This window comes from Agelaius phoeniceus, chromosome 10, assembly GCF_051311805.1.
Source record: "Agelaius phoeniceus isolate bAgePho1 chromosome 10, bAgePho1.hap1, whole genome shotgun sequence".
In the NCBI taxonomy this organism is placed as follows: Eukaryota; Metazoa; Chordata; class Aves; order Passeriformes; family Icteridae; genus Agelaius; species Agelaius phoeniceus.
The window spans coordinates 10,693,495-10,708,889 of NC_135274.1; the positions used below are offsets into that span (position 1 = coordinate 10,693,495).

The 15,395-nt window shown below is 39.8% G+C and overlaps 1 protein-coding gene across 14 annotated transcripts in view; it reads right to left on the minus strand.

Moving 5' to 3' along the window:
• The window catches only part of DOCK10 (dedicator of cytokinesis 10), a 145,271-nt gene that overhangs the window by 39,986 nt on the left and 89,890 nt on the right, over positions 1-15,395 (minus strand). For 13 of the 14 annotated variants that reach the window (XM_077183865.1, XM_077183864.1, XM_077183868.1 and 10 more), the window contains exons 12-23: positions 15,086-15,307; positions 14,226-14,348; positions 13,548-13,630; positions 9,233-9,355; positions 7,884-7,963; positions 6,602-6,789; positions 5,911-5,976; positions 4,927-5,019; positions 2,885-3,008; positions 2,620-2,741; positions 1,870-1,956; positions 1,231-1,323 (exon numbers count right to left, since the gene is read on the minus strand). In XM_077183865.1, coding sequence (XP_077039980.1) covers positions 1,231-1,323; positions 1,870-1,956; positions 2,620-2,741; positions 2,885-3,008; positions 4,927-5,019; positions 5,911-5,976; positions 6,602-6,789; positions 7,884-7,963; positions 9,233-9,355; positions 13,548-13,630; positions 14,226-14,348; positions 15,086-15,307 — 1,404 coding nt within the window. The remainder of the gene's footprint in view (positions 1-1,230; positions 1,324-1,869; positions 1,957-2,619; positions 2,742-2,884; positions 3,009-4,926; positions 5,020-5,910; positions 5,977-6,601; positions 6,790-7,883; positions 7,964-9,232; positions 9,356-13,547; positions 13,631-14,225; positions 14,349-15,085; positions 15,308-15,395) is intronic. The other variant, XM_077183859.1, reaches the window with a different exon arrangement.

Sequence of the window (15,395 nt, forward strand, 5' to 3'; positions counted from 1 at the left end):
CTTTTATGGATTCCTAAACTTTGCTCATTATGCTTAATGGCTTTCCAAAAATTAATTTAGGACTTCATTCTGAAGAGGTATAACCTCTAAATAACACTGATGCTTTGATTTGTGAACACATAACTAAATAATTTCTTTAAATCAAGACAACATTTGAAAACACAGCCAGTCTTTTCAGGTCTGCAGGTAGAGCTGCATCTACAAACAAAAGTAGTGGCCATCCTTATGGATTTGTCCAGGGAACTACCACAGTTTATTGGAACTATTCTTTGCTTATTAAAGAAAAAATCTCTTCCCAAGCAGCTGGTATCTGATGAAGGTACACTCCTACAGGAAAACATCACCAGTGAAGGAAAGGGGGAAAGCACCTACATGGTGCCAACATCTAAACCCCCAAACACCTGCTGGATTTTACAGAGTGCTAAAAGGAAATACAATAAATGTCATAATATGATGTTCCAGTCAGTTCAGAGATGGAACAGAGTCACATCTGCCTTCACTTTTCTTGCTCATCTGTATTTAATGTTCCACAAGCACAGTGCACAGCAAGAACTCTGGATTTCAGCACTCATGAACAGATGAAGAATTAGGACCTTACATTTATCTGCTGCTCTTCTAATTTGCTGGTCACACTCCTTTCTTCTCAGAGCTTTTGACCTCTACTGAATACAGTATATACTGTATATATATATATATATATATATATATATATATACACATATATATACTGAATACATTTAATGCAGCTCTTGCTTCATTTTTGCAGATGTTCTTTCTGGTTTCAGAACTTGGGAGGTAACAAGCACCCTTGATTTATACACACCAAATTCCCTGAGCAGCCCTTGGAACAGCATCCAGGATTTTAGAGGAGGTTAGGATAGAAGTTATTTAAGGCAAGAGAGGATTATCAGCAATACTGCAGCTCCACATCTCCCTTCCTCAGACATTACTGGGGCAACATTCCCTGATCCCTGATGGGATCAGAGCTTGGCATGGCTGGATTAGCTGCTGCTGGGGCAGATGCAGCCCTGCTCTAGATGAGAGGGGATGGGAGGCAGCTGGTGACCAGCAGAGCATCTGTCACATCAGCTCCATCTGACTGGAGCTGTCAGACCCTCTGCCCCCTGGTAAACCATGGTTGGAGCTCTGCAGTGGGGGATGAGTGGAGAGAAAGCCCTAAATGCAGTTGTACAGTACAATTTGTGGGTTGTGCTATATGGGTTACTTTACCTTACAAGAATTGATAAAGTTTGAGGTAGGAGGCTGAGACAGATCCTTTTCCCTCTCCTGGCACTGATGGAAAAAGTTATTCAGGTAGGGATCCTAAAATAGGAAACATTCAAATTAATGTATATTATAGAGGATTAGAATTTGGTGCCAGAAATTGATTACAGCAGTCACCCATGACACCCATAAACACACTTGGTCCCCACCATCTTATATGGGAGTCACAGAAAGAAAATCAATTTATTGAGTCCAACCCATTGGTCAGCACAGCTTGCTAAATGCCAGGTGCTCTGACAAATCCTTTTTCACTGTTGTGAGTGATTAATTTTTTCCTCACAACCCATGAGATTTCAAAGGCCAGACTTTTTTTTTCTTGGTGGTGCTTATAATTTATTTTCTTGCTGTTTAAACTGATATTGCACAATTTTTCTATTGGTATAATGTTAAACAATTTTTACTTTTGCTTGAATTGTGTCACCTTAAAATATGTATTCCATCATTGGCATCTTGTCCTTCTGTATTGAAATAATCTTTAAATGTCATAGAAACCAATTTATGCATGAAATAAAAACCCCTTTCAGACATGCCCTGACACTTTTTGTGTGTGAGCAGGTCACAGAGCTAAGGGGAATGTTGGCTTACCTGAGTATTTACTGTTGATACAACGAAAGTAGAGACTTTGAAAAGTGGTTTCCCACTGTCTACCCATTTTATATCACTGCCAATCTGCTGTCAAAGCAAAAACAACAAAAACATATTTTTCCACCTGTTTCCTACTTATTGAAGTTAGCATCAAATTTTCAGTGCACAGCTTTGCACATGAGAGTGCCTGACCTGCACTGGCTGCTGTGCCTTCACAAACACCATCACTGCAGCACAGACCCACTTTTCAGCACAAGACCAATGCTGCCATTCAAGGGACCAGATCCTGCCCCACCCTGTCCTCATGACAATGGCAAAACAAACACAAGGAGGCAGAAATAATCCAAGCTGGACTGGATCAGCAGGAAAATATGATATCACACCACAGAACTGGAGAATGAATCATGACTGTGGATCACATCAGCTGGAGAATGAATGTCATATGGCCTGAGTTTGTGAAAGAAGCTCTTTTTGACCACTCTGATTCACATTTTGAGGAGTTATAACACTGTAGAATAAACAAAATACACTTTTTCTATATACACCTGTGAATCAGCAGCATAGGACACTCAGCTCAGTGCTCCATATATTAGTTCCTATAGTCAGGGATATACAAATAAATATCCTAAACCAGAAACCCTATTTACATTTACTATCCTCAGCAAATGCAAATGGAAATCTGATCTCATGAAAAACACCTGGAGATGAGAGCTCTGTGCCATGTGAGTGGCAAGGAGGGGGAGTGAATACCTTTGTGCTTGCTGGCTCCTGCAGGCTCAGGTAGTTGGGGGGCAGGCTGCTGGCCACTGGCACCTGGTGCTCCTGGGAAGCCAGCTGGGCATCTTTCAACAAAGGGAGCCAGGCAAACCCCACTGTGCACAAGAACAAATGAATAGGACTCTTTGGAAAAACAAAGCTTAAAGGAAGACAATAACATCCAGCCAAAAATTTTGAAATCCTTATTTGAATGTATATAATGCATATTTATAATTGAAAATAATTCTACTACAGGTACCTGGTGTTTCCAGAGCCTCTTTCTTTTTGGCATTAGCTTTTGCATTTATATCACAGGTGACATGATAAAATGAAAACAGAATGTGGTGTTTCTTATGGAGTTGAGTGGGAAGTTCAATTTTCACCTGAAATGTAAAATGTTACACCTCACTTTAGTTTAAAAATCAATTAAACCAGGCATCAGAGATGGGCTAAATGAGTGACATCTCTCTACACAGAGGTCTAAGTACAGCCTGTCTTTACTGGGTAATGTTTGCCCCATGGTAAACATTATGGTAAGAAATGCTGTCTTAAGGAAATTGTTTATGAGGATCATCTATCACTTTTACTTAAAACAGCTTTTTTCAACTTTGTCTTGGGGAGGAATATTTTCATTAATGATGAAAGAGCATAAGATGAAAGAGGACAGAACTAAAGAGTGGTGGACTCTGCTTAGAAGTGATCACCTGCACTTTAACAGCCATAAATAGCCAGCCCCCATAAATGCTCATATTTTCAGGACAACCAAACTGAAACTAAAATTACATCTCTGCTACTGCTTCAGCATCATTTCATGGCCAAGACCAAGTAACAAAAACTGACATGAAAATAAACTTTTTTATAATTTCTGCTCAGTCTTAAATCCCATATCATGCTCTCCATAAAATCCTACATACTGCTTTTTAGGTATTATTAACCTACTGGAATAAAAATACAATAAAAAACTAATAAAAAATAAAAATAAAAAATTAATCAGAACATGTTACCATAGAACTAATAAAAATGACCCTTTGCTCTTGTGGACTGTGATGGAATTTATCCAAGCTAATCCTGTGCTAAAGTAAGGGTTAGAAATGGTAGATAAAGGCTTCCAGTGTTAAACCAGCTTATGGGTAAGAACCTAATACCATAAACACAGATATAAAATGGGCCCCCAGAGATAGAGATGAAGACAACTTTCTTCTTAACATCCTATATTCTTTTAAATTCTGCACCTGCTTCACTAGGGGCATTTAGGATAGGTGCACACCTCTTCCAGCCAGATTGGCTACTCACATCTGAATTCAGCTCCTCATTTAGGTTGAAGTAATCTCCCCAAACCAAGTGGCTCACTAGCATCACATTGAGGACACTTTCAGATGTGTTAAACCCCAAAACACGTCTTGTAAAGGATTAGCAAAAGGAGTTCACAATCTCTGAAAATCTAATGCTTTAAGTTCCACCCCAGTTCCTAAACAGAAATCTTAAAATTTATACTTCACAAGTGGTTGTACATCATCTGCTGATCTTGCCTCAGCAATTTTATCAAAGTAAATTTTAACTGAAAAAGGAAATTTTACTGACTATGAGAACAGTTTGGAAAATGCTGGCTATAAACCCTATGCTGTTTGCCAGTCTCATCACTGCACATAAAGCAGCAGTGGAAAATCCAGAACAGACAGTTGACATTCACAAGCCACCAAACACACCAGTCCCTGATAGGGTGAAATTAATTTCACCTGCAGGAAGCCTGGGGCACCAACATTGGGTGAAACAAGAAGATGCAGCTGTGAGTAACATTGGGCAAAGGCATCCCATGAACTGCTCTGTGGCTGCACCCTCAGAAGCAGCAGCTGAAGGACTTGCTGCAGCCACCACACGTCACTGCACATTCTGTTCAGACCACTGCATCAACAAAATGCCCCAGTGCACATCTTGGATGCCAGAGAGGGATTTGTTCTGTCACTTGGCTCCACACTTCACCATAATGTTTACTGTTTCCATTAAATTCAGAGATGCAGCTGGATCCTTAATGTAATCCAGACATGCATTTCAGAGAGCTGGACTGTTCCTAATTAATTCTACAGCATCTTAACTGTACTCAGAACATCTTACAAAAGAACAATCCACTGAGTTGATTTAAGAAGAGAAAACAAAACATGATCCTGCGGGTCAATCTACACAGCACAGCCCTTCCAGATACACAAGCAATGGCAACAGAAGCATTCTGTACAGATATTTTTCTGTCTCACTGGCAAACATGTGGGATTGGCAGACATTTAATGAAAGAAAAAGCAGACTGACCTCATCATAGAAATCAGGATTCTGGGAATGATGTAGCACAGCAGTGTAGGCTGAGGTTGTAAATAAGGGTCCACCTGGCTTCCCATAAATGCACTGATAAAAGTAACATGTTTTCATTACATTGGGAAATTCTGCTGAAGATACTAGTACTGGTATATCTAATATGTATGCACATTTAAAACAATTATCATGAAAGATTGATCATTACTTTATCAAATATTAAAAGAAATGTTTTAAGTGTTCAAACCTGGATTTTTTAATACACCCTTCCAGTAAAAGTCCATTGATTCTGTGATAATTACCCTAGGCTCAATTAAGCAATGCAGACTCCTTAGACTTCTTCCCTGCTGTTATCAATTTCAGAGTTTTCAGCAAAAAGATTTACAAAATCTATTTCACTTTTATACAGTTCAATACACAATACAGTGCTTTTACTGACTTTCAAATGTTGCAAAAGCTATCCCTGTTAGGAATCTATTTTCTGGCAGGGTCCTGTCTGGGAGCTCTTGATGACTGAGTAATGCAGTTTTATTTATTGCTGGGAAAACTAGACCATAATTGGACTATGCAACAGCCCTTGGGTAATACCAAAGTTAAAAGTGAAGATTAATTCTTAACAAAGTTAAGAATAAAGTCTCAGGTCCTTCTAATTTTGTGCCTCACTCTTTTCAATCAAGTCTCCAGAGCTCAATGAGAAACATAGGATAAGTGATAAATTCTAGAAAAAGCAAACTGCTCTGTAAAAAATGGTTCCATTTTCTAATATTATCTCCTTTCCCCTCCACCAGTCAGAGCACTGGCACTGCAAAATGGAATCACTGTGACCAGCTGGGATCTAACAGAGCCACAGTGCAAAATTAGAGGGATGTATGACAACATCCACTCTCTTGAACTGTTCTGGGTCAGTATCACCCTTATTCCTGGGTTTTATCAGCCATGTTCTCAGAAACAGCACCCTCTGAGCATAAAGCTCCAGCAGCTCACCTTGAGTGGCTTTGCTCCTTCTTCATCAGAGCTTTTGAACTCAATGCACACTGTTATATTCCGTGCCTGGGGAGACAGGAGCATATCAAAGCTGAGATCAGAAATGGGGTGCCAGAAAAACTCAGGTAAACTACAGAGCTGGAATAAGGCCTTTTCAGAATCCAAGAGAAACATGCAGATGGTGTATAAATATTTATAAATGCCTGTAAGTCTCAGTGATATCACTAGAAATAAAATTTCCAAGAAAAATGCAAAATGCAAGCCAGGCCTCAAAATGACTGTGTAGAAGCAGACTCTTAAGTGACCAGAACTTACCTATACCTTGGCCTCCTTAATTAGTTTTCAACCACCATTGAAACACAAGTGGTACCAGGTTTCATTTAAGAACTACAAACATTATCAAGATTAATTTTATCTGCACACGTTTTGTCATTAATATAAAGCCCTTCTGAAAACTGTGAAGAAGGTATTACCACATTATCTCTCTTTGAATCACTGTTACAACTTAAAGTTAATCCATAGATTCATTAAAATGGTACCAGTGTTTTATGATTGCAAAAGCTGAAAAAGATGAAGAGCCAACTCAGTGACATCTCCATTTTCCTCTCCTTTATAAATTCTCCTGGATTCCTGAATGAGCTCATGCAGGCCACTGCTAGCCCATGTTGGCCTGAATCAGTCAATTCTGTACCTTGTTGAAGTGTTTTTGGCTGTCATACTTGAGGTGTTTTGGATAGATGTATATTTGGTTCTTGTACACCCTGTAAGGTCGAGAGTATTTTGTTGATTCCTGCACGAACTCCTCCACTTCCACTGTTGGCTGATGCTCCTTTACATTATGGAATGGCTTGATTGGAATAAAGGATGAAGTAACACAGTCTTCAAAAGAAAAGAAAAGAGATCCGTCACATATTGAGTTTGTTTTCACTGTCTTACTACTGAGAATAAGCAATATTGAGATGGAACATACAAAATCCTGCCTTAACTTACCTAAAATGACTGATGCTGAGATGCCTTAAATTTACACATTACCTCAGAACAGTGGCAATATATCATCCTTAAATGATTTCTCTCACTTGAATTAAACTGGACAGCACTGGTAACCTCTTTTGACACCCACATTATTTGGTGACATTTGATGGTGTAACAGCCCCATTGGTATAAGGACAACTTCTACAGAATGCACTGAGTGATGCTGCTTCCCATCAATTTTACAGCTCAACACCTCATTTAAGTTTTTCTATTATCTAATAACATGCTACATAAAATGAAGAAATGAGCAGTGCAGCACTAGATCAAATATATGATGCAATTGGGATAACTGAAATCAGATCAGGAAACAGAAGATGAAAATAAGCCCTCTGTCACTGAGACTGGGAGAGATTAAAACTGGACAGAGAATACTTTCTCTTCCTATGTCATTAAAGCAGTGAGACATTTAACTTCATGGGGAACTCAAGCTGAGAGGGGCCACCAATTTAGAGATGTCCAGAGCAACCAGAACTATTTCTGGGAAAAGCCATTGGACAGATCCTGCCTACAAATTCCTTCCTCAAATCATAGGATAATCCCCAGGAAAAGTCTACCAATATGTTGTGAGGAAGCTGAAAGGAGCTTGTGGTCCCTCACATACACCATGCCAAATTTTACTTCCTTCCAACCTAGAGCAAGAGGAAATTGCCAGTTTCAGAGCAATGCAGGTGCTCTGCAGCCAGGGAGAAGTGGCTCCAGGCCAGCTGCAGCAGTGGGGTTTCTTTCTTCTCTTTCACAGACACTGAAAACTGGGCTGGATCTGGCCAGGTACAGGATGAAACAAAGAGTGGTGTAATCAAATGACAGCAAATCAAAACCACTCCCCTGCATACGTTTTCCTACACAAAGGACACCCCTCTGTCAGAACTGTCTCAAGGCACAATTATGGATGGAAAGCCTACTATTTAATTAGAATAATTAATTTTAAAGTGGAATCATACTTGGATGTTCCAAAGGAACACAATCAACTGCAATGTCCAAACAGCCAGGTATAGTCTGTATTTTGCTAATCTTCTCTGCTCTGCAATGAGATAAATGAAAACATTTTAGAAAATTAGGAGAACAGAGATCATAACATCACAGGAATTAACTGAAAATGAAAAACAGACCCTTATTTAAGATATTTAAGTTACATTAAACACATTTAACATATACCTATTGGCTATTAAACTCTAATCAAATGTAATAGCACAAATAAAATATGATTTGGTTTGTGGTTTCTTTTTTTTTTTTCTTAGTCTCACTCCTGCCTTCTCTTTGCAAGCAGTATTATTTTGTAGAAAAGGAAGGAAGTGATGAAGCAAAATTTATGAGAATTAACTTATCTACTTTTACTTCCTAAAACCTGAATGAAATATTCCCTGAAAGGAATTCAGTGAGCACTGGGATGAGAGGAGTTCACAGCATTGTGGCTTCTGCAGGTGCCATGCTGAAAAGGGACCAAGACATATTCCTTGTGCCTGAGCAATTTGAGCAGTGCCAAAAGCACAATTCTAAATCTCTTTTGTCCAGGAGATGCTTTAGGAACACAAACACAGCAGAGGTGACACTAATGAATAGTCAGTGGAGTGTCCTGACCAGTAACAATAAAGTGGCACAAGAAGTTAAGGGCCTAATCCAATCCCTGTAGCTGAAATTCAATCTTTCTATGATCTCTTTTCATATAAATGGAACAGAAGTTATTTAGATTAATTCATTTTTAGGCCCATTTAGAGCAGAAGAGACAAGGAGAAATACATGGTACAATTCTCATGTCACTTATCCAGTATAAACACAGACCCTGCTCTAGGATTAACCTAATTTATACCTGTATGAAAACTACCCAGCCAAACCTCCTCAGAAATTAATAGGCTGTAAAATACTTGGAGAAGGTTTTTACTTTCGATGTCCATTCTTTGGAATTTGCCATGGAGACAAACAAACAAAAGCAAGGAGTTGGGAAACTCATAAAAGAATGATTTTGTATCTCTGTCACTCTTTTTTGGTTTTTTTCCCCTGAGATAATGTTGGGTACTTCACCTGCATTTCCCCTGATAAAAGCTGGTTTAAGCAATCACTATTTTTGGTTATAATAACATTTATTTTAATGTGCCAAAGACATCTCAATTTTCCTGGAAAGCCCAACCTCAAGCACTCTTTGGCAGGTAATAACCTAATGTGAAAAACACTAATGTAATATAATTTAACACGGCCACTTTGGCACACTGTGGTAAATGAAGAAAAAAATCCAGCTACAATTATTCTGCATGGCTTTATAAAGCTCCAAAGCAAACTAGAAACTTTTCCTTACCTTCTGTATTCTGCTATTAGTTTAATCAAATCTTCCATGGAAATCTTACTACTTTCTTGCCTGAATAAGGGTGAGAATCGGGAGTCTCTGTCAACATTTCCCTGATTATCTTTAAACACTGGCCTATAAAAAAAGAAAAATGACATATTTATAAACACTCATCCATATATATGTATGTACGTATATATTTGAGCATTTGAAATTCTCATGTAATCTTTTCACAAGGTTGTGATAGGAATTCTTACACAAATTCACAGCCTCTTTGCAGATTTTCACCCAAGAGAACCCTGCCAAGCTTTATGCTTGCAGGACAAAGGCAATTTCAGTTTATTCCATGTGCATCCCAGTCCTGCAAAAACCTCACACCTGGTTTGAGCAAGAGCCTCTCACCCACCATGGACATGACTCCTCCCTTCAACAAAGAGACTGGTTCCTTATTTCAAGGAATCAATTTGAAGAATTCAATGTATTAGCAGGCAGTTTCATCCATAGGTAATTTCATCCAAGAAGTTATTATCCAAGGAAAATCATTATAGTTTTAAAGAATGGAAATCATAACTAGCTGTCAAATCTCAACCACCACCTCCTACCACAATGAAACACAGGCTTTTACAGAACCAGGTTAGAGACTTCAGGGAATGTTTCTGTGCATTAAATCTGTCCTGTGCCCTCCAGGAGCACGACACCAACTCACTGTGGCTTAGCATTCCCTCACAAAACAAGTTTGTGGAACACCAACTAAATTTTTGATCAACCAGCCATGAAGTGCCCAATGAACTGGAAAAGAAGGATATCCATCTATAACAGAACAATAAATATCAGTTGTTGTGTGCACAGGAAAACATTTCCAGCCATTTCCATTCCTGCTCATTGACACTTGCAGGATTTAATTACGACACTGCAGTGCCCTTTGTATATCCTCAAGGGTCACACACGCTGCTGGACCGGCTAATGTAACAGCTATCCAAATTAATGAACCTTGGATTCAACTGCAGGATGAAAAAACATTGCTTAACAAAAGTAAAATGTTCTTGACACTAACTGCTGTTCTGTGAATCATTTGGCCAATCTTGCTTCCTTAATTTACTTCTCTGTTCCACTGCCAGTGAGAAGAAGAATTGATGCCAGGACAAATTGCCAGATGCAAAATAACAGAGCAAACCTTTGGAAGAGGAGCCCAAGAATAAGTACAAATGCACCATATCTTCACTCAATTGACTGAGAGAGGCATCCCTATCTCATTTCTTTGCAACTGTCAAGAATGATCAACTCTCTTCTATCAGATTTTTACCTCCAGCTGTTGGAGGGAATAAGGTCCACACCAACAAACCATGTCAAAAAGCTTACTAGGGAGAAACCAGACCTCCTTCTGGCAGCCACCACTTACTCTACAGATCCTATTAAATTGCAGTCAGAAAAAAGTAAAAGAAAAGAAAAAAGATTTAATAATTATTACAGTATAGGTGACATGATGATATTTCTTGGACTCAGCACTGCTTCCTCCTCCAGACTAACAGAGAGGACCAAAACATTGGGTGAGTGATTTCTGCTGTGCCCCTGGGCTCTGCAGTGTGATGCTGAGCAAACCCAGCTCTGCTGGAAAGATTTCAGAGCAGGCTCTGACACTGAGCAAACCCCTGCTCAGTGCAGCAGGGTGTAGGGGCACTTGCCAAGGAGGGCTGTGGATGCAAGTGAGAAAGGAAATGAAGCTGGAAGTAGCTCACTCTGGGTCAGTGGTATTGATCACTGCCCTTCAGGAGGCTCAGGGACACAGCATCCTGATCCTCAAGGTATCTTCAAACCCAAAAGATTCCACCATTGCCCTTCCCTCTGGTTTGGAGTCAGAAGGGCTGTACAAAGTCATCCTGCCTACAACCACTGCTCCAGAGCATCAGTGCTCCTTGGTTATCACATGCTCTGCCTCTAGGACTGGCTCAGCAGCATGTCCCTGCCTAAAAAATGCACCCAGGACAAAATTAAAGGCAACTACTAAAAAACAGGGAAGTACTTTTTAATCTCTCCAGTTTACACATTTATATAAAGTGTATTCTCCAGTACTCCATTTATATAAAGTTCTTACAACCACATGAGTAGTTTAGATGTCCACTGAAAATAAGATAACCTTTCTTAAAAAGGTATATTTTATGCACAGGTCAAATTGTAGTGGCGTCTCCATTCCCCAGGTTCATTAAAGCTGAAGAATTGCCAGAGCAGCAAGAATTGAATGTGTTACAGCTGCAGTTAAGTAACTGCAATCCCATGTTTTGCTATATCCTTGCAGGTGGAACAAGAGTGCTCCTTGTCACAGGAATCATACTGAAGGCACTTGAGAATGACAACTGTCACATTAAAACAAAAAATTTTAAAAACTTTAAAAACTTCTACAGTCCTGGAGTCCAGTAACTGTCTAACACATTAACAGTGTACCTTAGTGCTCGGTACTTAATTACTGAGATATTTTAATATGAAAAATTTCACCAAACTAAACTCCTGAGGAGATTCTAAAAGTGGTAATTCAGGGAAAAGCAAGTTAATAGATTACACTAAAAAAACTGAAACATCATCTCAGTACTTAATAGTTTACATTATTCTCTTCCTCTGACATTGTTAGCTGTCCACAATCCTAAAAACTAGTGAAGCACAGAAAACCTGCACATTGTTCATAATTTACTTTTGAAAAAGGTTACTTTTGAAGTAGTGGTTTTTGATTTGGGGGACAATTGCTCACCTCCAGGGTTAGACATTCAGTGGAAACCAGTGCAGTCTCACTGCCTTCAGCTACCTCAACCCTTGGCAGCTGAACCGAATGAGGAGCTGCACAAGCTGCTGAAGGGTTCCACTATTAGGCTCTAAAACATGAAGTTTATGAGGGTGGAGAGGGTTTGAAGGAGTAAGAGTGTAAAAACTAATCTCTGTGAATGAAGTTTCCCCCCACATCTACAATATGTAGCTGAGGGAGATATTTGCAAACTTTGGCAGTTCTGGCAGGAATATGAGACTCTGACACACTGTAATTCTAACACGTACTGTAATTATACCTGCAAGAGCACACAGACACCAGATTTCCCAGCAGGAACTCAGGGAAGAACCCTGAGTCATGCTTTTGAGCAATGCTAACAAACTGGTGCCACAGGAGCTAATTAAGAGTTTCAGTCACATGTGCAATACTCAGCTGTCAAGAGTTTGGCTTGCTGAATGCATACGTAAAAATCGCACTGTGGCCATCTGTAACTGCTTTATGGAGGGAAATTTCCACACAAAAACAGGAGTGTGGTTAATGCCAGAATGAACTGACTGGAAAACACATTTCCAAACCCAGGGTTTTGCTATTTATCATAGCCAAACCATTTCTTTCCCCCTGTAGTGCGATAGCTGCATGTGGAAACTTCTATTTTCAAGCTGTGAAAACAGAAATATTTTATACTTTGCTTTTATTAAAGTCGTACCTGAGCAATGTTAACAGACAAGCAGATGTAAATGAGTGTGGAATTTGAATTTTCTCAGTGCACCCTAGCTCGGCAGGTATTTAGGGGGCTCTCTGCCTCACAGGGACAGCAGCAAAACTTGGAAGGGAGAACAAATGGGGAAAAAGAGCCAAATTTGGTAAAAGGGGATCAAAAATCACAGGGGTGCCTCAGTCTTGAGGTGAGACAAGCAAAAATTATACAGGAGGAGAGAGAGAAAGAAGTCCATTACTGCCACTGCACTGACCTGCAATAAAACCCAGCTGACCAAATGAGAAAACAGAAGTTCTCCATCAACTACTAACATGAAAAATGCAGGAGTACCTGAACTGTAATCCCTCAATATGACCCCCAAAGCATCTCAAGTCCTTAGTCAGATTTTTCTTCAAGCTTGACAGCCATCAAAACAAGAATAGAGCCTCAAGAACCTGTGCACCTACTTTCTAGGTGGCCACTGCAACTTTATTTCAGACCACAATTATCTTTGCAGGAAATTCTCATGAGAACTGTGACTTTGAAATCTCTTTGGTCATTTTTAGCACCCAATGAATGGTGGAGCTCATGATAAATTGATATTCTGTCAGCTACCTTTGCTGCTCCCTGGCAACTTCACTACATACCTGAAGAAAAGATTCCACCACAGCAACATTTAATGAGCAAGTAACTGACGTTTAGCTGTGAGAAAAATAGGGCAATGAAACGAAAAGCCTGCAGGATATTCTGGGGTCCTGGACCAGACAGAAAGCTTTGCTTAGCTTCAGGCAGGAAAAGTGGAAAAGAATAAAAAGATAGAAGTCCAAGGGAATAAGCTATAAGAGGCTTATAAAATCATGAAAAGAACGAATACATACCTCACTGACCAAGCAAAGGGCATACGGTATCTCCCCAGCTTGCTGCAGAACTGTTTATTGGATTTTAACACTTTCTGTGCACACTGCAAAAAAGGAAATGTGAATTATTTCATCAGTATCATTCTAACATCTTAAATGCTGCATGAAGTACATCCAAGCTGAAGAGGCTACAGTGTCCTACAATAATTTGGCCTGATACTGTTCATAACAAAAGGTTCTGGGGTGGACAGCAGAGATAGCACAAGATGATATGATGCTGCTGACAAATTAAACCCTGTCACCACTCCTTTATTCAAAACTGCATTAAAGTTGTTATTGCAGTTTTCTGTCACTACCCAATGCAGGTGCAGTGCCTGCTCTCAGAGACAGAGAGGTGCCTACCCCAGCTTTTCTCCTGTACAATGTTCCATAGCTCATAATTTCTAAAACATTGCTGAAACAGAACATCCCTGTACTAAGGCAGAACCAGCACAGCCATGCACCATGCATGGATTTGTAAGTTGCAGACAAAATGGAGCTTCATTCATCCAGCCAGTGGAACCTGGACATTTTCTTTCTGAAGCATGGGGCTCTCAGGAGCCTGTCCTGTTCAGAAACCTGAGGTTTGTCAGCATGATTTGCAATGCCTTCAGCAGGCTGAAGCTCACAGAGCAGGAAATGATGTTCCTGTTACATTACCTTAAAAGAATCAGGATTCTTAATGTAAGGCTCGGCACTGCTGGCAATGTTTCCCGTAAGCACCTTTTCTATTTTTGCCACCAGTACAATCTCAGAGTGAGGATTACTTATGGAGAAAAGAGCCTGTGGATCAAAGGGAGAACAGTTCAAAAGTATACAGTGATACTGGAGAAAGGAAGTACTGAGCAATACTGAGCCAGTGCTCTCTGCTGATGGAAAGAGTAACAAACCAAATCCAGAAAGGATTATTAAGGATTATTATCTCTACTTATTCAACACAGCCAGATGGAAAAGAAAATCTTTGTGCTACTGCTGAAGTCAGCTTGTGCACATGCAGCACCTTGCAAACAAGGTGATTCAAGTCTTGACTGACTCAAGTCAAAAAGCAGTATGACCATGTTAGTATGGCCTAACTGCTCCTCTTGGGCAGCACCTAAGAGCTGGCCTGAGTCAGTCATTCCCCAGGGGAATAAGAGGAGAAAAGGTAACACAAGCTGTTTCAGCCCACAGCTTATGGCAACAGCTAGAATGTGGAAGCACTTTGAGATTATTGCAGCATCTAGGTGCTGCTATGAGGTGTGATTTGGTTTGGCTGGTTGGGAGAGGTCAGCAAATGGACCCAAAGAGCACAGGGAATATGGGTGCTTTCTCTAAACAGGAGACATAACTTTTATCAGTTCTGACTGTACATAGTCTATACAGGGAACTCAAAGCAAGTGCCTTTACATAACTGACACACAAAAGAGAATTTTGTTGAAAACAAGAACATAGCATGGAAAAGTTCTCCAATGAAAAGGAATATTACCAAACTAAAATAAGTCACACAAGTCACTAAGCCATGCAAGTCACATGTGGAATACCTGTTTGGGGTATTTCAGCCACTCTTCTGGGAACCCTTTGACCTGTGGTTCTTCCATTTCATTTGAGTCAATATTTTCAACTGCACCATTTTCTAATGGACTTGAGGAACCTGAAATCATCTGTCTAACCAGAGTGTGGTTCAAATCCACATGAAAATCAGCAGAGATCTTCCTGCCATCCCTGACATCATACAGTGCCACACTCACAAAGAAAGGCTCTACCTGCAGGAAACACCAGAAACATAATATAATTGAGAGGTAAAGGCCATCTTTTTATGGGTTTCTGCAACTAGAAAAAAAGAAAGTAAAC